The 21,199-nt window shown below is 42.4% G+C and overlaps 1 protein-coding gene across 3 annotated transcripts in view; it reads left to right on the top strand.

Annotated features, from left to right (window-relative positions):
• The window catches only part of SLC4A8 (solute carrier family 4 member 8), a 91,556-nt gene extending 70,772 nt beyond the window's left edge, over nucleotides 1-20,784 (top strand). The window contains exons 22-26 of one of the 3 annotated variants that reach the window (XR_004439900.1): nucleotides 1,306-1,443; nucleotides 9,081-9,172; nucleotides 10,895-10,990; nucleotides 12,469-13,681; nucleotides 14,056-14,235. Coding sequence is in view for 2 of the 3 variants with exons in the window: in XM_033222027.1 (XP_033077918.1) it covers nucleotides 1,306-1,443; nucleotides 9,081-9,172; nucleotides 10,895-10,990; nucleotides 12,469-12,481 (339 nt within the window). In the remaining variant the exon portion in view is untranslated. Of the gene's footprint in view, nucleotides 1-1,305; nucleotides 1,444-9,080; nucleotides 9,173-10,894; nucleotides 10,991-12,468 lie in introns of all 3 variants that reach the window. The other 2 variants (XM_033222027.1, XM_033222026.1) reach the window with 2 other exon arrangements.
• Nucleotides 20,785-21,199: the final 415 nt, after the last annotated feature.

Raw genomic sequence — 21,199 nt, 5'->3', positions numbered from 1 at the left:
AGACTGGTCTCAAACTCCTGACCTCAGGTGATCCACCTGTCTCAGCCTCCCAAAGTGCTGGGATTATAGACATGAGCCACTGCGCCCAGCGTGTGACTGGCTAATTTCATTTAGCCTAATGTCTTCAAGGTTAATCTATGTTGTAGCATGTGTCAGAATTTCCTTCCTTTTCAAGATTGAATAGTATCCCACTGTATGTAAACACTACATTTTGTTTTATCCATTCACCTGTCAATAATACTGCTGTAAATATGGCTGTACAAATATCTGTTAGTGTCTCTGTTTTCAATTCTTTGGGGAATATACCAGGAGTGGAATTGCTAGATCATATGGAAAATTCTATCTTTAATTTTTTTTCTAATCTTCTAGATCCACAACCTCCTGGTGGGTTTCTCAATTTTGTCAGAATATGTATAAGGCTTTGCATTTGTGTGTTATATTCATGGGTTAAAGAAATAGTAAATTACTGGGAACTCCTAGAAGGGATCCTATCAATTCCAGATGTATCAGGAAAGTAGTCACTAAAATTAGAGAGAAATGTACTTGAATTTAATAAGCCTGATTTGCCTCATTCCTTGTGCAGTCACCAAATATAGTTAATGAACACCAGTCTACCCAGACAGGATTAATTCTTTGTTTTCCTTTGGCTAAAATGGCCCTCATGGAAAGAAAGTGGAGCAGCAATTGGGATGCCCTGGACCTACCTTTATTGGGGAAATCAGCTGTCAGATTTTAGGCAAGTCACTTTCTCTCCGGGCCTCAGTTTCCTCATTTATAAAGTGAGTGTCAGGCCAGGCCAGAGGGCAGAGACAAAAACCACTGGAGACACATGATGCAGGCCCAAAGCAAGGATTGGGGTAGGGGAATGAATAGGCAAAGGATCAGAAGGAATAAAGATGATCTTCTAAGAACCCATCTTCCCACTGTGAGGAATGCTTCCCACTGTGAGGAATGCTTGGCTGGTCTCACCATGGCCCAGCTCCAGCAGAAGCTTTCTACCCACCTGCTGTCCTGTAGCCTTCCTGCTGACCTCTAGCCGTCTGCAGATGAGGAGCTCATCTTTTCAATGACAGAATCCAGTTAGCTGCTCTCTAAGTTGTAGAGCTATTATGATAGTTAAAATATTGTATGTAACATATGTTACCTGGCACAAAGAAAGCATTCAATAAATGGTGAGAGTTATGATTCTTATGAGTTTGATTTTGCTTGAAATGTCCTAGTCTGCTGTGAAAATAAGGCTTTGCTTTTAAGTCCAGGAAGGAAATTAGTACCTTTCATTCACTTTCTTTTTTCATTTTTCTTCAGGTTTTGGCCTTGGTCTTTGTCAGGAAAGTCATGGATCTCTGTTTCTCTAAGCGAGAGCTGAGCTGGTTAGATGATCTCATGCCTGAAAGCAAAAAGAAGAAGTTGGATGATGCCAAAAAGAAGGCCAAGGAGGAAGAGGTCATAGTCCTTGCACCAACTGTATACCTGGGGGCCTCAAATTACAGAACATAGGAAGGGCCACATGAAAAGTTGGCATGTCTGGAATCCCAAGGGTTATATTTAGGAGCTAGGAAGATTACCTCCAAAGATGTTCTCAGCTGAGAATGGATTAGGGATTCTTGCTCCTGTCTGTTCTTCATTTTTGGGTTTGACAACCAGTTATTTTTTCCTTTGTCTACAATCTACTCACCAGGCTCACACCTAGAATGTGAACATACAATATGCCCTTATTAACAGATTCAATGGCTCACATTCTTTCAAAAGGACTAATCTGACAAATATATAAGACCCATCATTTCCTAGAATGTTTGTAATGTATCTAATTGCAAATGGTGCTGCGGTTGGCACTATGCAAAGATAACTTGCATAGGACTTTCTATCTTTTTTCATTTCCCTCAGCACTTGGCATCTTGTCATCTACACAATGGACCCTCAATAAATGGCCTACATATGCAAAGAAAGAATGTGTAGCAAAATGAAAATACCAGACCAAGAAATGAATGAGCTGGGAAGTGTTTCCAAATACAGTTAGTGCCTAAAATAGTGTCCTTTGAAAAAAACTTCTAAAAGACTTTTTTTTTTTAGGCCAGGCACAGTGGCTTATCACTGTAATTTCAGGGCTTTGGGAGTCGAGGCTGGAGGATCACTTGAGGCCAGGAGTTTGAGACCAGCCTAGGCAACATAATGAGACCCTGTCTCTAAAAGAAAAAAATAATTAGCTGGATGTGGTGGCACATACCTGTAGTCAGCTACTTGGGAGGCTGAGGTGGGAGGATACCTTGAGCCGAGGAGGTTGAGGCTGCAGCAAGCTGTGATCATGCCACTGCATTCCAGCCTAGGCTGAGTGACATCCTATCTCGAGAAAAAAAAAAACAAAAGAAAACAAAACAAAAGTTTTGTATTTCTAAATAAGCTTCAACAATTATAAAATATAAAGTCAATGGAAGAAAACTTTAAAGATAATATTGATAGAATTCACTACATAAAATGTTATGCTTTTGGGCATCCAAAACTCTAAACAAAATTTAAAAATAACAGATAAGTTGAGACATGTTAATATCTTTACTATTCAATTTCTTATATATTAATAAGAATAATATGAAATTGAAATAAGCAATGGACATATATAATTTACAAAAAAGAAGTACAAATGGCCAGTTGCCCTATGACAAAAATTTCATTCTCACTAATAATCAAAGAAATGATTGTGCAGCATCTGGATTTTATGAAATGAAAATAAATATTAAAAAATGAAAATTTAAACAAGGAGAATACATTATTTTTACTTGTCGAATTGGCAAAGATTTTTTTTTTTTTTTTTTTGAGACGGGGTCTCGCTCTGTGGCCCAGGCTGGAGTGCAGTGGCCGGATCTCAGCTCACTGCAAGCTCCGCCTCCGGGGTTTACGCCATTCTCCTGACTCAGCCTTCCGAGTAGCTGGGACTACAGGCGCCCGCCACCTGGCCCGGCTAGTTTTTTGTATTTTTTAGTAGAGACGGGGTTTCACCGTGTTAGCCAGGATGGTCTTGATCTCCTGACCTCGTGATCCGCCTGTCTTGGCCTCCCAAAGTGCTGGGATTACAGGCTTGAGCCACCGCACCCGGCCAAAGATTTTTAAAAGATAAAAACAAGTGTTGGCAAGACTGTAATTGAAATGGGCTTCTCACACTCTAAAAGTGGTAATATGAGTTGCATAAATCTCTTTAGAGGGCAGTTTAACCATAGAGTCTTAAAAGCGTATATGCTCTGCCGGGCGCGGTGGCTCAAGCCTGTAATCCCAGCACTTTGGGAGGCCGAGACGGGTGGATCACGAGGTCAGGAGATCGAGACCATCCTGGCTAACACAGTGAAACCCCGTCTCTACTAAAAAATACTAAAAAACTAGCCGGGCGAGGTGGCGGGCGCCTGTAGTCCCAGCTACTCCGGAGGCTGAGGCAGGAGAATGGCGTAAACCCGGAAGGCGGAGCTTGCAATGAGCTGAGATCCGGCCACTGCGCTCCAGCCCGGGCGACAGAGCAAGACTCTGTCTCAAAAAAAAAAAAAAAAAAAGGGTATATGCCCTTTGGCCCAGTAACTCTAATTTTTAAATTTATCCTAAGGGATACAATTAGCAATGTAGACAAAATATTTTAATTGTGATGGCATAAAGAGAAAAAGAAAATTAGAGTAAATATATTACAATAGACTATTATACAACAGTTTAAAAATAATTTTTTTTTTTTTTTTTTGGAGACAGAGTCTCGCTCTGAGTGCAGTGGCCTGATCTTGGCTCACTGCAACCTCTGCCTTCTGGGTTCAAACGATTCTCCTGCCTCAGTCTCCCGAGTAATGGGACTACAGGTGCGCCACCATGCCCAGCTAAGTTTTGTATTTTTAGTAGAGACAGGGTTTTACCATGTTGGCCAGGATGGTCTCGATCTCTTGACCTCGTGATCCACCCACCTCAGCCTCCCAGTGTTGGGATTACAGGTATGAGCCACTGTGCTTGGCCTAAAAATAAAGTTTTAAAAAATACTTAATGATAGTAAGTATTTTGTAATGATACTTAATGATATGTGCTGTAGTCCCAGTTAAGGCGGGAGGATCGCTTGAATCTGGGAGGCGGATGTTGCAGTGAGCTGAGATAACACGACCGCACTCCAGCCTGGGCCACAGAGAGAGATCTTGTCTCAAAAGGAAAAAAAAAAAAAAAAAGGCTGGATATGGTGGCTCACGCCTGTAATCCCAGCACTTTGGGAGGTCGAGGCAGGCAGATCACCTGAGGTCAGGAGTTCGACACCTAGCCAACATGGTGAAACACTGTGTCTACTAAAAATACAAAAAAATTAGCCAAGCATGTTGGTGCATGCCTATAATCCCAGCTACTCAGGAGGCTGAGACAGGAGAATAGCTTGAACCCGGGAGGCAGAGGCTGTAGTAGGCTGAGATCATGCCACTGCACTCCAGCCTAGATGAAAAAGCAAGACTTTGTCTCAAAAAAAAAAAAGATATATGGACATGTTTCTGACATTTTATGTGAAAAACATAGAGAATATAAAATGGAGCATACAGTAAGACTGTCAAAGAACCTCACTTATACTAAAACATATACATATACACATACTGTACACACACACACGTGCATGTGTGCACCCCACACACGTGCATGTGTGCACCCCACACACACGAAAAAGATAGGAAGAAAATACACCAAAATGTTTATTGTGGTTCTCTATGTCTCTCTAGGTGGTAAGGATTATACATTAATCCTTCCTTCCTCCATATTTATTGAATCTTTACTCTGTTGTCACTGTTCCAGACACAGTAGTATACAGGACAGAGAGAGTCCCTGACCGACCCCATGGAGCTTACATTCTCACGGAGGTGACACTGTCAACAAGCAAACAAGTCTATATTTATTTTCTTGGTTATAGTGCTATAATTTTTTTTTTTTTTTTTTTTTGAGACGGAGTCTAGCTCTGTCACCCAGGCTGGAGTGCAGTGGCGCGATCTCGGCTCACTGCAAGCTCCGCCTACCGGGTTTACGCCATTCTCCTGCCTCAGCCTCCCGAGTAGCTGGGACTACAGGCGCCCGCCACCTCGCCCGGCTAGTTTTTTGTATTTTTTAGTAGAGACGGGGTTTCACCATGTAGACCAGGATGGTCTCAATCTCCTGACCTCGTGATCCACCCGTCTCGGCCTCCCAAAGTGCTATAATTTATATATATATATAATTTTAGCTAGTGATATGTTTTAAGAAGGTAGGGAGTGAGAGAGTTACTTTATTTAGGATGATTAGAGATGACTCTTCTGAGGAGACATCTGAGTAGAGACCTGAATAAAGTAAGAAGCAAATTATGAGAATATCTGGGATTAAGAACATTCCAGGCCAGGGGTACAGAAAGTGCAAAGGTCTTGAAGGAGGGATGAGCTTGGTGTGCTTGAGGAACACCAAGAAATCCAGTAAGACTGGAAGGGACAGAGTGGTAGCAGGGAGACCAGCTAGGAAGCTGGCAGCAGCTCAGGCAAAAGGGGAGGGTGGCTTATGCTAAGGTAGCGGTGATGAAAGTGGCTGAATTGGGTACTTATTTTGAAGATAGAGCTGATGGGTTTTGCTAATGATGGTGGGCATGGGTGAAAGAGGAATCAAGTATGACTCTTAGATTTTTGGACCGAACCATTGAATGAATGGTTTTACTATTTATTAAGATAGGGAAGAACGAGGAGAACAGCAGGTTTAGGAGGAAAATCAAGAGATCTCCTTTGGATGTTAAGTTCGAGGTGGCTGGTAGACATTATATTCCTTATTTTCCAAAATTCCTGAAATAAGCACATATTTGTTAACGTGTTACTTTATAAAATTGTTTTAAAAGCTAAATGAAATAAAAGAAAAAGATGAAGACTTGACTCCAAAATTTCTCCACCTGATAGCCAACATTCATGTTCATTTCTTTATGTTGTTTTCCATTTTTTAACATAGTTTTCATGTAACTATGATAATTATATAATTGTGAGTTCATATTTATATATACAGCACATACATATTGTTTTTTTCCCTCAACCTGATTTCATAAGAAACTTTCATGTTTCTATTTGTCTGTATCATGATCATATTTTAAAAATGGATGTATAATGTTCTATAGTATTATCTCATATTTAATTTAAACATTTTTCCTTTGTTAAAATTTTTAGTTGTTTTATATTACTTTAAACATCTTTGTACAGATAGTTTTTTTCTCTGTAATTATTTTCGTTAAATCAATGGGATTATTTTCCAAGAAAACATTTTATTATGGATTTCTAAAAAAAGTTATTTTAGGCCGGGCGCAGTGGCTCACGCCTGTAATCCCAGCACTTTGGGAAGCCGAGGTGGGCGGATCACAAGGTCAGGAGATCGAGACCATCCTTTCATCCTAACACGGTGAAACCCCATCTCAACTAAAAATAAAAAAATTAGCCGAGCATGGCGGCGGGCGCAGGTAGCCCCGGCTACTCAGGAGGCTGAGGCAGGAGAATGGCGTGAACCTGGGAGGTGGAGTTTGCAGTGAGCCTAGATCGCGCCACTGCACTCCAGCCTGGGCGACACAGCGAGACTCCGTCTCAAAAAATAAATAGATAAATAAAATAAAAAAGTTATTTTAGATTCAGGACATGTGTAGGTTTGTTACATGGGTGTGTTGAGTTATGCTGAGCTTTGGGCCTCTAATGATCCTGTCGCCCAAGTAGTGAATATAGTACCGGATAGGTAGTTTTCCAACCCTTCCCCTGCCTTCCCCCTTCTGGAATCCCCAGTGTTTTTTGTTCCCATCTTTGTGACCATGTGTACCCAATGTGTAGCTTCCACTTATAAATGAGAACATGCATTATTTGTTTTTTTGTTCCTGCATCAGTTCACTTAGGGTAATGGCCTCCAGCTGCATCCATGTTGCTGCAAAGGACATGGTTTTGTTCTCATTATGGCTGCATAGTGTTCCATGGTATATATGTACTACAGTTTCTTTATCAATCCGCCATTGATGGGCACCTGGATTGATTCCATTTCTTTGCTGTTGTTGATAGTGCTGCAATAAATATATGAGTGCAGATGTCTTTTTGACAGAACAATTTCTTTTCCTTTGGGTATATACCAAGTAATGGGATTGTTGGGTCTAATGCTAGTTCTATTTTCAGTTCTTTGAGAAATCTCCAAACTGCTTTCGACAGGGGCTGAACTAATTTGCATTCCCACCAACAGTGTAGAAATGTTCCGTTTTCTCCACGACCATGCCAACATCTGTTATTTTTTGACTTTTAAATAATAGTCATTCTGACTGATGTGAGATGGAGTCTCTTTGTGGTTCTGATTTGCGTCTCTAATCATGCATGATGTTGACCATTTTTTAATATGTTTGTTGGCCGCTTGTATGTCTTCTTTTAACCAAGAACACAATCCTAACTACAATAGCCACAAAGAAAATGGAATACCTAGGAATACACCTAATCAAAAACATGAAAGAGCTCTACAAGAACTACAAAACATTGCTGAAAGAAATCAGAGATGATTCTCTGAAAAAGAAGTCAGATTAGAGATGATTCTCTGAAAAAGAAATCATCTCTGTTTGCTTTCGGCGGTGTGTTTTTTGTTTGTTTGTTTGTTTATTTGTTTTGAGACAGAGTCTTGCTCTGTTGCCAAGGCTGGAGGGCAATGGCGTGATTTCAGCTCACTACAACCTCCTGCTCCCAGGTTCAAGCGATTCTCCTTCCTCAGCCTCCTGAGTAACTGGGATTACAGGTGCCTGCCATCACGCCTGGGCTAATTTTTGTGTTTTTAGTGGAGATGTGGTTTTGCCATGTTGACCACAGTGGTCTCGAACTCCTGACCTCAAGTGATCTGCCTGCCTTGGCCTCCCAAAGTGTTTGGATTAAGGCATGAGCCACTGTGCCTGACCTCTTTTTTTTTTTTTTTTGAGATGGAGTCTCGCCTTGTCACCCAGGCTGGAGTGCAGTGTGATCTCGGCTCACTGCAACCTCCGCCTCCCAGGTTCAAGCGATTCTCCTGCCTCAACCTCCCAAGTAGCTGGGACTACAGGTGCACACCACCACGCCCTACTAATTTTTGTATTTTTAGTAGAGACAGGGTTTCACTATATTGGCCAGGCTGGTCTTGAGCTCCTGACCTCGTGATCCACCCGCCTCAGCCTCCCAAAGTGCTGGGATTCCAGATGTGAGCCACCGCACCCAGCCAGCCTGACCTCTTTCAGCAGTGTTTTGTAGTTCTCTTAGTAGAGATCTTTTACCTTATGGATTATTATTATTTTATTATTTTTATTTATTTATTTATTTTTTTGAGACGGAGTCTTGCTGTCTCACCCAGGCTGGAGTGCAGTGGTGTGATCTCAGCTCACTGCAACATCCACCTCCCGGGTTCACGCCATTCTCCTGCCTCAGCCTCCCGAGTAGCTGGGACTACAGGTGCCCGCCACCACACCCGGCTAATTTTTTATATTTTTAGTAGAGATGGGGTTTTACCGTGTTAGTCAGGATGGTCTCGATCCCCTGACCTCATGATCTGCCCACCTCGACCTCCCAAAGTGCTGGGATTACAGGCATGAGCCACCATGCCCAGCCTACATTTTGGATTATTTTAAACCTACAAAGGTAGAAAGAAAAGACTTCTTCTTGTTAATAATTTGTTTATTTGAATTAGAATCCAAATAAGAACCATATATTGCAATTGGTTGATATCTTTCTTAAATCTTTTTGGGGGTTCCCTTTCCATTTTTTAAAATTGAAGAAACGGGGTCTTTGACCTCTAGGGCTCTCACCATTTATATTTTGCTAAATGTATCTTGGTGTCATTTAAAATGTTCTTCTGTCTGCTATATTTGTAGTAAATTGGTCATAAGATCTAGAGGTTTACTCAGATGTTTTCTTTTTTTCTTTTTTGAATGCTATTCCACATGTATAAATATCTGGTTGTCTCTCATTTTGTGGTAACTCAAATCTACGAAAGAACCTAATCATATTGTTTATAATAAATGTGCAATGAAATTAGGTGGAAATTGTGATAGAAGAATGGTCTGGTGAACTTATGGTCTTACTTGGTCCAAGATATGATAATGTTTATTTTTCTTCCAGGAGGCCGAGAAAATGTTAGAAATTGGGGGAGACAAGTTCCCCTTAGAGAGCAGGAAGTTACTAAGTAGTCCTGGAAAGAGCGTCAGTTGCAGGTAAAACTTCCAAACACCAAGGACTTTACTTTTTGGGTTATTCTCTAAGTGTTCTGGCTTTGTGGTGGTGGTGGTGTCACACATGCAGCTGCTAGCATAAAGAGCTAAACATTCAGCTTCCCAGTTCCACCCTGTGAAAATCCCTTTTCCATCTCATTGTTTATTGAATACCTGCTATGTACCAGGCACTATATCAGGTTATGGGAATCACAAGGAGAAAAGAGGTAAGAAAGTCAATGTACTGAGTGCCTCCTTTGTGCTGGGATTGTGCTAGAGGGTTTACTTACGTGTTGTCAGTTAACCTGTACTCATATGAATATCACTATCCACATTTGTATAAGTGAAGAAACTAAGTCTTAGAGGGTTTTAGGCAATTTATCCAATGTTACAATGTTGCTGAATAGAAAGATTAGGATTCAAACCCTGGTCTGTCTTCTATTCCTCAAACCAGTGCTCCTTCTGCCTTTCCTTGCCATCTTCCAAAGATGAAAAGGACGTAGTCTTTATTTCCAGAGAGTTCTCAGCCTAGTAGGCATGAAATTCCAATGCTTGGGCAAGCTTTTGGGGATAGGCAGAAATAGTCAATGTTAGCCTGGCTTGTGGCATCTGTAGTTCTGGGAGCAAGGGGGAATTGAACTGGGATCATGAAAATTACTTACTTCTGCCAATGATTTTAGCTCCTTTCTCTGTCAAACCTATTGCTCACCACAAATGACAGGAAACTAAATTGGTCCGTTCCTGGTTCTACTCCTGGCGTCTTGTTTCTGAATTGGAAGAGGTACACATAGCACTGTGTACCTCTAGGTACCATAGGCTGAAAAACCTAGAGGTCAAGAGGGAGCAGAGAAGGAAGAGAGCAGGATATCTGGGTCATTGGGATTCTGAAGAATTTATTGCTGAATCATTGAGTTGGTTGTGGTTTATACGGTGGGGGAAATTAGGGCACTTTTTCTTAATAATAGTCTTGGTTCTTAATAAACTTTCTACACGTTGTTGTGGAAGGAGCTGTGAGCTTGATTTATCTGGTGGCAAAGTGGGAACAATGTTTCCCCTTTAACAGGATGCTGTCTCCTCTCTTGGCATTTTAAAAGGAGATACTCTGGCTTGCAGAAAACATCAAACCGTTCTGTTTCTAGGAAATCAAGGGCTGGGTTCAAGGTCTTGATTCTCTACTTGCTGTTGTTTGACCTTGGATAGTCACTTAGCTCTGAGAGGTTTCATTTCTGCATCTTCAAAATGAGGATGTTAATAATCTCTGTTGCTATGATAGTTAAGATATTAGGAAAGTCCTTTGTGAACTATGAACAGAAGAGATTTGGCTGTGTAAATGAGGACATGAATGAAAAGTGCCTGGCATACAGCTAGTGCTCAGTAAGTGGTAGTTCCTGATGCTGCACTGTTGATATCATAGCGTTGTCAGCAGCATCTCCAGTGAGGCCCTTCGGAGAAGTGCACAGTTGTGGGGGCAGGACTGGCTGCCATGTGACACACCAGCCCAGCTTTCAGCACCATCTCGTGGGCCACCTTGCCTCTTCCCATTCTGACCTCAGTGGCTGCAGAAGAAAGATCAGACTTTATCTTGTTCCCAGAGTTCCTGAGAGCTGTTAGCTAGGTGGTCTCAAACCTCATCTTTTCCCTTCTGGTGGGGCAGTGATCATTATAGACTGTGATACATATTTTATTTGTATGTCTGACATTCACTGTCCTAATCGCTGATTTCAGATGTGACCCCTCTGAGATTAATATATCTGATGAAATGCCTAAAACTACAGTCTGGAAAGCTCTCAGTATGAATTCTGGAAATGCAAAGGAAAAGAGGTAAAGCGAACTGTAACATCTGATTTTTATTTATTTCTGGCTTTTGACAATGGTAATATTGAAGGTAAAATGTGTTTTAGTTGTAAAATGGAATTTGTGTAATAAATAGCACTTCCAGGAACTGCCGCTAACTGCATAAGAATAGCTATAAGCCTTTAAAAAGTAAAAATGTTTCCTAAATATTTGGTCAGGGTGTTTTAAGCAGCCCGTTTACACAGGTTCAAGGTCCGGATGGGATTATTTTGGCATATAAATTTGCTTTGCCTCTTTATTTCCTTTAATCCTCTTTCTAGTTCTCATTTCAGAATCTAAAGGGCATGTCTCTGGTTACTGCAACCACACTAGGTAGAGAATTGCTAAAATATTCAGATAGTGTTGATAGTACTGATACATTCTTTAACGTGTTTAACTTGTTACATAATGAGAACTAACAACAAGTAAAGATTTTTGAAATACTAAATTGTAACTGTTTTTTTTTTTTTTTTTTCTTTTTTTGTTTTTTTGAGACCGTCACTCTCTGTCTCCCAGGCTGGAGTGCAATGGCACAATCTCAGCTCACTGTAATCTCTGCCATCCGGGCTCAAGCAATCCTTCTGCCTCAGCCTCCCAAGCAGCTGGGAGTACAGGTGCATGCCACCCCTGCTGGCTAATTTTTGTGTTTTTATAGAGACGAGGATTTACTGTGTTGCCCAGGCTGGTCTGGAACTCCTGGACTCAAGCGATCCTTCTACCTTGGCCTCCCAAAGTGCTGGGATTACAGGCATGGGCCAATGCACCCGGCGGTAACTGTTTTTCTGTTTTGAAACCAAATTCTGTATATCATTTGCTAATAGCATAGATCAACCTTAATCAGGTTAATGAAGAAAATGGAAGAACTTGAGGCATTTTTGCCTGCACTGAGGTAGGCTATATGCCCAAATTTCTTGAATAGTTTAGTCCAAATACCATTTAAGTATAAGTAAATAACTGAAGACAAAATCTGAGGCCTTCTTAAAGTCAACTTTTCTAGTTAAAAATAAATAAATAAATAAGCTAGGAATCAGGAGACCTGGTCCTTCGATTAATTCCATGTATAACGTGACAGACCACTGTTTCTGGCATTCAGTTTACTCCGCAATGGAGATAATAATAACTCACTACCCCACTCCTGAGGCTACTCTGAGGAGAAATTAAAGTGCTCTGAAAAGTCACAGCCACCAGTGGGTGGTAGTGGTGATTTATGTCTTCATCGAATGGGTTAAAATGAATCTCTGCTGAATGTGAGTGAAATATAGAATCTTGTTTCCTTCGGAGGAAAATCCAGGCAGCTGTCGAAATGTATAACGCACATGGTTATTTTTAGTTGAGAACTAGTCTACTTGTAAATGAACTTAAAATATAGCCAGATCCAAATTGTGGTGACATCTTCAAAGTATTGTGTTAAAAGGAGGAATGAATCATATGTTCCCTTTTTGTCTAATTGTAACACTTTTATTCAGTCTCTTCAACTAAGAGTCTTTGCTGGGATGGAAGATTTGGGCCGTGTGGTGCCTCAGGGAAGTTCTGGTTACAGAGAAAATGGCGAGTCTCTCAGAGAAGAAGCAAGACCAAGTTTGGCCCTGTCCTTGGTCATCTCAAAGCCATGCCGAAGCATTCAGTTATTTTTGGTGTGCATTGGAGGGCATCCAGCTATCCCCATACCAGCAGCCAGTCACCAGATGTGAATGTGGAAGCAGAAGACCACCTCCTGTTGGTTCTTCTCCTCTTCTTCCTTCTTTTTCACTTTAGAACAGCCACCATTGAAGACCTAGCTTCCCATTTTCCAGACATTTTCTCTGAAATTCTCTGCTGGCCTGCCAAGCCATATGGATTCATTCTGCCACTGAGGAATCCTTCAGTGAGGTCCCTCTTCCTAAAGGATGGAGTGTGGAGTAGGAGGGGAACAGAGAGGAAATCCTCTCTGGCTCTCCAGTGCTTTTAGTGCCTGCAGGCTCCTAGGCAGCCCTGGGCCTTGGTTTGATTACCTCCCCTGGGGGATGCTGGTCAGACCCAGAGATTGTCAGGAGGTCAGCTACCAGGAAGATCCGTGATCTGGGCATTGGCAGTGCCTGCCACCACAGCCAGAAGATGCCTCTGACTTGGGTGCATCTCCATCACTCCCTAGCAGCAGCCTGCATAACTGGCAAGAACCTTGGATGATACAAGGGCCAAGAAGGGACATTTGAGTTGTGTCGCTTAGATAGGAAAAGGATCCCCGGAAAATCAACAGTAAATGAGGATGAGCAACTTCTCTTGGTTTTCATTGAGGATAGAGTAAGAGATTGAGCTTAGATTGCAATAGAAGGAATTAGTTTAGATACCAGGAAGGACTTCCTAGCCTGAAGATTTGTCATAGTGTCTGCTTTCTAGATATCTGGGAAAGATTTGATAATAGTTGTTTGTGAATAGAAAGGAGGATATGGTGTTTTTATTGGCCATTTTGCGGGACTCTTTGACTTCTTGCTGCTGTCTCTTGAGGATACATTCCAATTCCATCCTGGTGAGATCCAAGTGCTTACGTACTGTCTCCTTAACTGCCTTAGTAGTGAACGATCATCAGTTCAATGGACCAAAATCACCTTCAGCCATGTGGTTTCTTCATCTTCATGGATTTCTTTTGGTTGACAAACATTCTGGCTCTCAGATGCAAAAAGTCGCACTGGGAAATGAACTGTAAGTGGTGAAATTAGTTTTGATATTTAATTTAAAACTACATTCATGGTTTTTCTCTTCTATGTTGCAATGAATGTAAAGTATTTGGGATCCAGTGCTTATAAATCTTTCCCTCCTTTGTGCACAGAATGTAATTAGCAAGCCCATCAGCACCCAGAGAATTCTATCATGTTAGTTTTCCATCCTGGAAAATCTTTGTACAGTGGGAAGTTCCCCAATGTGTTTTTCTTTCTTAGGTGAAGGGTTGGCTATATCACTTTATTGAATTTTGCATTCCTTAGACTTTTAAAATATACTAATGTATTCTAGTCTTACTCTAAAGACCTTTGATGTTAAAGGAATCTTTCATTTATTTCATATTCCCTATCTCCTAGGGCCACAATTATTTTAATACAGAGATGATTTTCAAAATATTTAACAACTGGTACAGGACAGATGCCAACCACTCAGAGGGGATGCCTGCTGTAAACAAGCAGTATGTATGGTTGTACCAATGCCTATTGGCTGAACATTATGCTACTTTCAGATATTAAAATGATGTTCCTTTGAATCGTGGGTATTGTTCCTGGTTTGTCTCATTTCTATCACAAGGCTGTTTTGGAAACAGCCTTAGCTTCCTTTCATATATATATGGTGCAGACAGGATAGGTCATGCTTCTTTGAACCTATATGGGCATTAAAATCTTCATGAGCCAAAGCTTCACATTTTATCACTTTAGGATAGCTGTAGTAATTGTACTCATTTACCTACCTAATTGGGAAGAATTAAAAGGCAGCCTGTCAGGAGGATAAGCTTTCTTGCAGACTTTTCCCTTGTCCCTCTCTGGCTGCTTCCTTAAGCTTGCCTCTTTTTCATCCTTATTGTTCCCTGAGAACATCTCCCCTTTCTTGTCCTATCTTGACCCTCCCATCTTTTCCTGCCCCCTCTGTGTGGGGAGGTTGATGACCATTTCACCTCTTTCCCTAGCCTCTGCACAGCTGTAAGGAGTGTAGCAAAACTGGGTGAAAGTATCACTCAGAAAAATACTTCTCCTAACACACTGTTGTCTTGTGCTGCCTTGACTGCTTGAGGGGAGGAGCCTTCTTTAACTCTGTGTAGTATGGGTACAGGACCACCTGTGCACTTTAGGGGACTTCTCGAGCTAGACTCTCCCAGATCACTGCGCCTTAGGAATGTCAGCTACTTTTAAAAAATATGATTTGGTGTGTTGTTGGGGCGAACTCGATGGGGGATTGTGAGTGAAGATGGGAAGGGATTTGGGTGGTTTTGCCACGAGGTGATGGTTGGGGTTGGGCGAATGGGTTGGATGATCCTGGCTCTGTGGGTGTGGTGCTCAGTTACCTCCATATAGTTGCAGTTCACCTTTGTGCATGGTGGTTACCAGTCACTCTCGGGATTGTAGGTCCCAGCAGTGGTTCCAGCAGCCTGCACAGCGGGTGTGAGGACAGCTGGAGAAGGGTCTGATATCCCTGCATGTGATGTAGAATAAAACTTCCCGGCCGGGCGCAGTGGCTCACGCCTATACTCCCAGCACTTTGGGAGGCCGAGGCAGGTGGATCACAAGGTCAGGAGATCGAGACCATCCTGGCTAACATAGTGAAACCTGTCTCTACTAAAAATACAAAAAAATTAGCCGGGTGTGGTGGCGGACGCCTGTAGTCCCAGCTACTCAGGAGGCTGAGGCAGGAGAATGGTGTGAACCTGGGAGGCAGAGCTTGCAGTGAGGCGAGATCACACCACTGCTCTCCAGCCTGGGCGACAGAGCAAGACTCCGTCTCAAAAAAAAAAAAAAAAAAATTCCCAGTAGGAAGTATCCCTTGATGGCTCTCGAATGCATGAATGATATATCAGTTTGAAGTTTCTCCAAGTTTCCATCAAGGATCTTGAATTTTTTCTCAATTATGCTTGCTAATGTGTCAAAGGCCAAGTACACTGCATCAAACTTGCCATCTATAGGATGCTAAAATTCTTTGATCAATCCAGTGTTTCAGCCAGTTCACTACTGACATCAGACTCAACTTTGTCCCCTCTCTTTCTTTTCACCAAGAGGTTTTAAGGGTAACCTCTTGAGTTGGAACTGTCTTGGAAGTGCGGCCCTCCTCCTGTGTGGCTAGAGAAAGAGATGGCACCGGGATCTCTTATGGCAGGTGCTCAAGGGGCATGGTTGGTTTTGTCTAGTCTGGTCTTTTTGGACGTGGTGATTTCCTGTCATCCTCGTGGTCTGACATTGTTTCTTACAGGATACTGGTTGTGGCCTTTGACTCATTAGCTGATTGTTGAATTTCTTTGTGAGGTTCCATTTTTTTAAAAATCCATGGGTCCCTATGGACTGTCGCCTGTTGCAGATGATGGTGATTCTCTTCTTTTTTTTTTGGTCTCCAAGAGTTGCCTAGACAATTTCATGGGTCACTCCACGTGATTGCAGGATTTCCCATTGTTCATCTGTGAATATTGATTGGCCAACCTGTCTGAGCTTTCAGCAGATGCATCCTTGAGCTTAGTTTCAGGAATTCCTCCTGGAATTGGTTTTTCTTGGTGGTAATGTCTCATGGTGGTGCTTGTTTCCGAGGCATGGTACAGTGCTGCGGAGGCAAGGCAAGGCTGTCATGGTGATTTTCACAGCATCTGGATGGCAAATTACCTTCACAGAGGGAAACCACACAGGACTGATGGCTTTCTCAAGGGATCTCCAAGCATCTCTGAATTTGGGGATTTCATCAGTTACTCCTGGAATCAAAATAAGTGTGGAGTTGTAATATTTTTTATTTTTTGAGACAAAGTCTCACTCTTGTCACCCAGGCTGGAGTGCAGTGGCGCAATCTCATCTCATTGCAACCTCTGCCTCCTGGATTCAAGTGATTCTCCTGCCTCAGCCTCCCGAGTAGCTAGGATTATAGGCGTGCACCACCATGCCCAGCTAATTTTTGTATTTTAATACAGACGAGGTTTCACCATGTTGGCCAGGCTGGTCTGGAACTCCTGGCCTCAGGTGATCCACCCGCCTCAGCCTCCCAAAGTGCTGGGATTACAGGCGTGAGCCACTGCACCTGGCCTCGAAATCTTTAAGGAAGTTATTTATCGTCACAAGTGTTGTCATCTGTTACTCATGGGCCACTAGATGAATCTGAACCATTAGTGGTTGTCCAGATCCTCCAACTTTTTCAGACAGTATTCCAATCAGGGTTTTATGACACCAGGGTATCCCAACTTTTTTGCAACGTAGGCAGAAACACCAAGCTGTAGGTAACTGATGTGTATGTCACTGATTCCTGCAGCAGCTTTGAATGTATTAAATCTGTTTTCAACAGTCCTTGCATAGGTGTTATCTCCCGAATCTCTGTAAAGAGCAGTAAGAGTATGTAACATTGCATGATATAATCCAAGCCTGTGAGCTGTATTATCCGGGATTGTTGGAATTTTGCATGTGTCTGTTCCATATCCCGCTGGTAACCAGCTTACATACCTTCCATCAGGTTGGCTTAGATGATCATCAACAGGTTGCCGTAGTGATGGTATGATGCTGGACGCAATCATTGTGCACATTGTTAATTTGGTATGGTGGTACCAGACATTGTCACTGTACAGTATTAACAAGGCTGGAATATGTCCCTCTGCTGTAGGGGTTGCGGCACGTGTGACTTGCGCTGGAATAAGTAGGAGGCTTTCCCCAAAGGATATAGAGACTGATGTGTGCTCCATATCTTGAGGGGACCTGTCTTGGTTTCCTTTGGCAGGGTCTGTTAGTTACTTTTGGAGGCCATGCCAACCCTTTTAAGCCATTAAATTTTTCTCAAACAATAGGCAGCCTTATTTCTGTTTCATCTCTGTGGTAGGAACCATTCCCTACTCTTACTCCTTCCTCTTGTCCAACTTCCACCAAACACTCAACCCGAGTCCTGGCTGCTTTCTTGCTTTGGTCTGTGGCTGGTGCCTATGGGGAAAGAGTCAGGGTGGGCAGTGTTTGGGCTAGGAAATGAGTAGAGGTGAAGCAGCAGCAGTGTGTGTGTGGGTGTGTGCGCACGTGTGCATTTGCATGTGTGTGTGTTGACAGATGAGAGCGTAGTAATAAGATTTCATTGTTACTACTAGTCTTTGTGTACCTAGCTGGAGGGACATTAAAAAAATATGGCCATTCTCCCATCTCAGGGGTTCCCATCTCAGACTTCTCACAAATACAGATTCGTCTATGGAAAAAAATGTTTAAACTCAGCGTGAAGGAGAAAAATTTAGGAGTGGAAAGCAAGGCAGGTAGTTAGGTGATTTCCATACCCACATTTGCTTGGGCCAGGGAAGTGGTGCACCTCTTTTATGACAATGGGAGATTTCAGAAACAGTTTGAGTGTTGGCAGGCCAATGCCTGATAGGCTTGTGGTATAGTGGTAGGAAGGGAGGGAGGCCAGAGATTTGAGAAAGTGATGGTAAGTGGGATCTTAGCTCTAAATGAAAAGAACTGGACTTACTAAGTGGGTGGATTACTTGCTAGCCGTAACTTTTAGGGAAGGGTAGGTCTGGAGAGAAGGTGAAGACCAGCAGAAACATACTGTGAAATTGCCAAATATGTTTGGTTGCAGAAAACACAGCCTGGCTCTTTGTGGCTACATGAGACTTCCCACTTCTGAAGACAGAATTGCCAAGAGATGTGTTCTTTCCACATACAGCTTCTGTCCCCATCTCTTTATGTGTAGAGACCTGGATTTGGGGTAGTGGGGTGATAAACCATATATTTCCAAAAGATGGTGTGAAGAGTCACTGTTTCTCTTTGTCTGGGATGTGATTGGCTTTTGTTTTTTGATTTTTTTTTAAATTTGTTTTTTTGCTATTTTTGAGACGGAGGCTTGCTCTGTCGCTAGGCTGGAGTGCAATGGTGCGATCTCAACTCACTGCAACCTCTGCCTCCTGGCTTCAAGAGATTCTCCTGCCTCAGCCTCCCGAGTAGCTGGGACTACAAGTGTGCACCAACATGCCCAGCTAATTTTTGTATTTTTGGTAGAGACAGGGTTTCACCATGTTGGACAGATGATCTCGATCTCTTGACCTCGTGATCCACCCGCCTCGGTCTCCCAAAGTGCTGGGATTACAGGCGTGAGCCACTGCACCTGGCCAGTGATTGGCTTTTAAATTAATCATAAATGTTTGATAAAATTCTGGTATATGCTAAGTCCCAGGCTTGGTTGATATCTCAGACTGTGATAGCTGTGACCTTCACGAAGTCTCTGGCTTGGGGAACCTGTAGTTTCTGGTTGTACAAAAAAGATAGTTCTTAGTCCTGCTCTATTTTCTACCCACTGAACTCTCCAGACTTCCCCCTTAGTAAAGGAATTCGTAATTCTCTGTGCATCTTCTCTATTGATTTCAATGTCCAAGATCTGAATCTCTAGTTTTCCTGAAACATAGGAGCAGGCTTGGCCCCAGAGTCCCTGGCTTTTTCTACGAGCATCAGAAATGCTATCAATATATTCTCTCTGTCGCTTTATCAGCTTTTCTAAATTTATTTTGTAAGGGAGTTAGCACCTCCTTCCAGGACTTTAAACAGTTGTTTTTGCCAGTTTGTTCCTGGATTTTCCTTGAACTTCTCAGGTTTCCAAGCCACATCCTAGCAGAGCATCCAGGAATCTTGCACTGAACTTCAGCCTTTTTGACTTTCTTCTGGTCATAGGTGTTAGGCCTCCCATTAGGTAGAAGTCCTTTAAGCAGACCTGAAATGGCCAAATGAGACATCATCCAAGTTCCTCCCTCCTTTACTGTCTTGGCTCTTTCAAGCACCCCTTTCTCCTCTCTGTTCTGCCTTTTCCTCAAGTTCTTTGGAGGAAAGAAGTTCTTGGTCAGAGGTCCTAAAACCACCACCAGCTGGGAGTGGTGAGAATGGTGAGGAGTTGGACAGTCCCAGGGCTTTTTTGAAAGGGGACTTTATGGTTATTTCCCCTATTTAGGGTGAGGGACTAAGAATTCTCAAGCCTTCAGTTTCATCCATATTTCAGTTTAAGCAGAAAAGCACATTTCAAAGCCAAATAGAAATGATTTTCTACTAAGCCTATCCTTTATGATTCTTGGTTCCCTTGGTCTCTTAATATTAATTATAGAGAATGGGCAGTTCAGTCAGTTAACATCTTTTCATCAGAAAGAAGGGTAATATTCATAACCAAAAGAGATGTAAAGGAACTATATTACTGCTTGAAGTGTGAAAAGAGGAAAAGGAGTGTTATGTGAACCTTTTCAATAAGTAAATTCAGAAAATGGAATGATTCATCCATAGGCATAATTCTTTTAGGAGATTCTGTGCTCAAAGGGAAGGGAATGGTTTCTGATCCTTCTGAAGAGAAAAGGAATAGCATTTTTCTTAAACCTAACCCAGTTTCAGCATTGGAGAATACAGAACTTTTTCTTCTAGCTGATGGCATTAATATTTCTTGAGAGAGAGAACCCACCCACGGCACTTTTCTGAGCCCAGCAGAAATCAGCGGAGCTTAGGCTTTGCTTAGCAGGTTTGCAATTGACTTCAACATGCAGGCTTTTCACATGTGCAATAATGCTGGAAACAGAAGCACCAACCTGATTGTGCAATTACTCCTTCTGTAGAAGAGGCCAAAATCCTCCTCCTCTTTCCTTTCCCCTATATTCACTCCTCCAGGATCATAAAGCCTCCCTCTTATTTATCTGTGTCTGTCTGTCTGATTGGTTAGATTTGGCTGCCCTTCCACGCTCATGGTGTCAGGTGGAGAACAGAGCAACCTTCCCTCGGAAGGGGACAACTCGAGGTGCTGGTACATTTCCCTTGTTTTCTATGTTCTTCTTTCTAGTAGGTCTTATGTAGAGATAGAGATATTTTTGTTTTAGAGATTCCAAAGTATATATTTTTAGTGTAAGAAATGTACCCTCTCCACACTCCATGATGTAAATAGAACCAGGAATAAATGTGTCATTGTGATAATCCCATAGCAATTTGTGGTAAGAACAAGACCCCTTTCCCTCACCACCAAATCTCATGATCTGTCTCTGTGAACCAGGGCAGGTAATTGTGACACCACATCTCATAGACCTCTGCCTGCCCAGATTTTTGTGTGCTCACCTCAATGGGTGAAAAATAAAGTCTGTATAAACTGTTTGCACCTGTGGTGTTCTTTGACTCCAAATGAAGGGGCTGAGCCAATGCTGACCAATTTCAGAGCTCATGAATGAGAGAGTGAAGATGGGGGAAGAAAGGCGTGGTGACTGCTGAGAGTGCCCCAGGAGGGATGTGTGCATCTCCCTGTGCAGAGCGTGAAGGAGGCTGTCAGGGCCTCTCTCATGGGATGGCTAAGCTTATGTTGGGGGAACAGGACAGCCTGAAAAGAAAGCTCATTCCGAAGATACAACAGGCTGATGAGAGTACTTGTTAATATATAGGGACTCCGCCTAGAAATTCAGATTTTAAAAATCTGCAGTCACTCCACAGTTGGCTTTTTTGGGTGGGGGAGGCGTGTTGTGTTTCTCTTCCTCTCATATCCCATTGTTGGAGACTTAGAGAAGAGGGGGAGAGG

The sequence above is a fragment of the Trachypithecus francoisi genome, unplaced genomic scaffold (genome assembly GCF_009764315.1).
Source record: "Trachypithecus francoisi isolate TF-2019V2 unplaced genomic scaffold, Tfra_2.0 Lachesis_group11, whole genome shotgun sequence".
In the NCBI taxonomy this organism is placed as follows: Eukaryota; Metazoa; Chordata; class Mammalia; order Primates; family Cercopithecidae; genus Trachypithecus; species Trachypithecus francoisi.
This window is presented reverse-complemented; position numbering and strand designations above follow the sequence as displayed.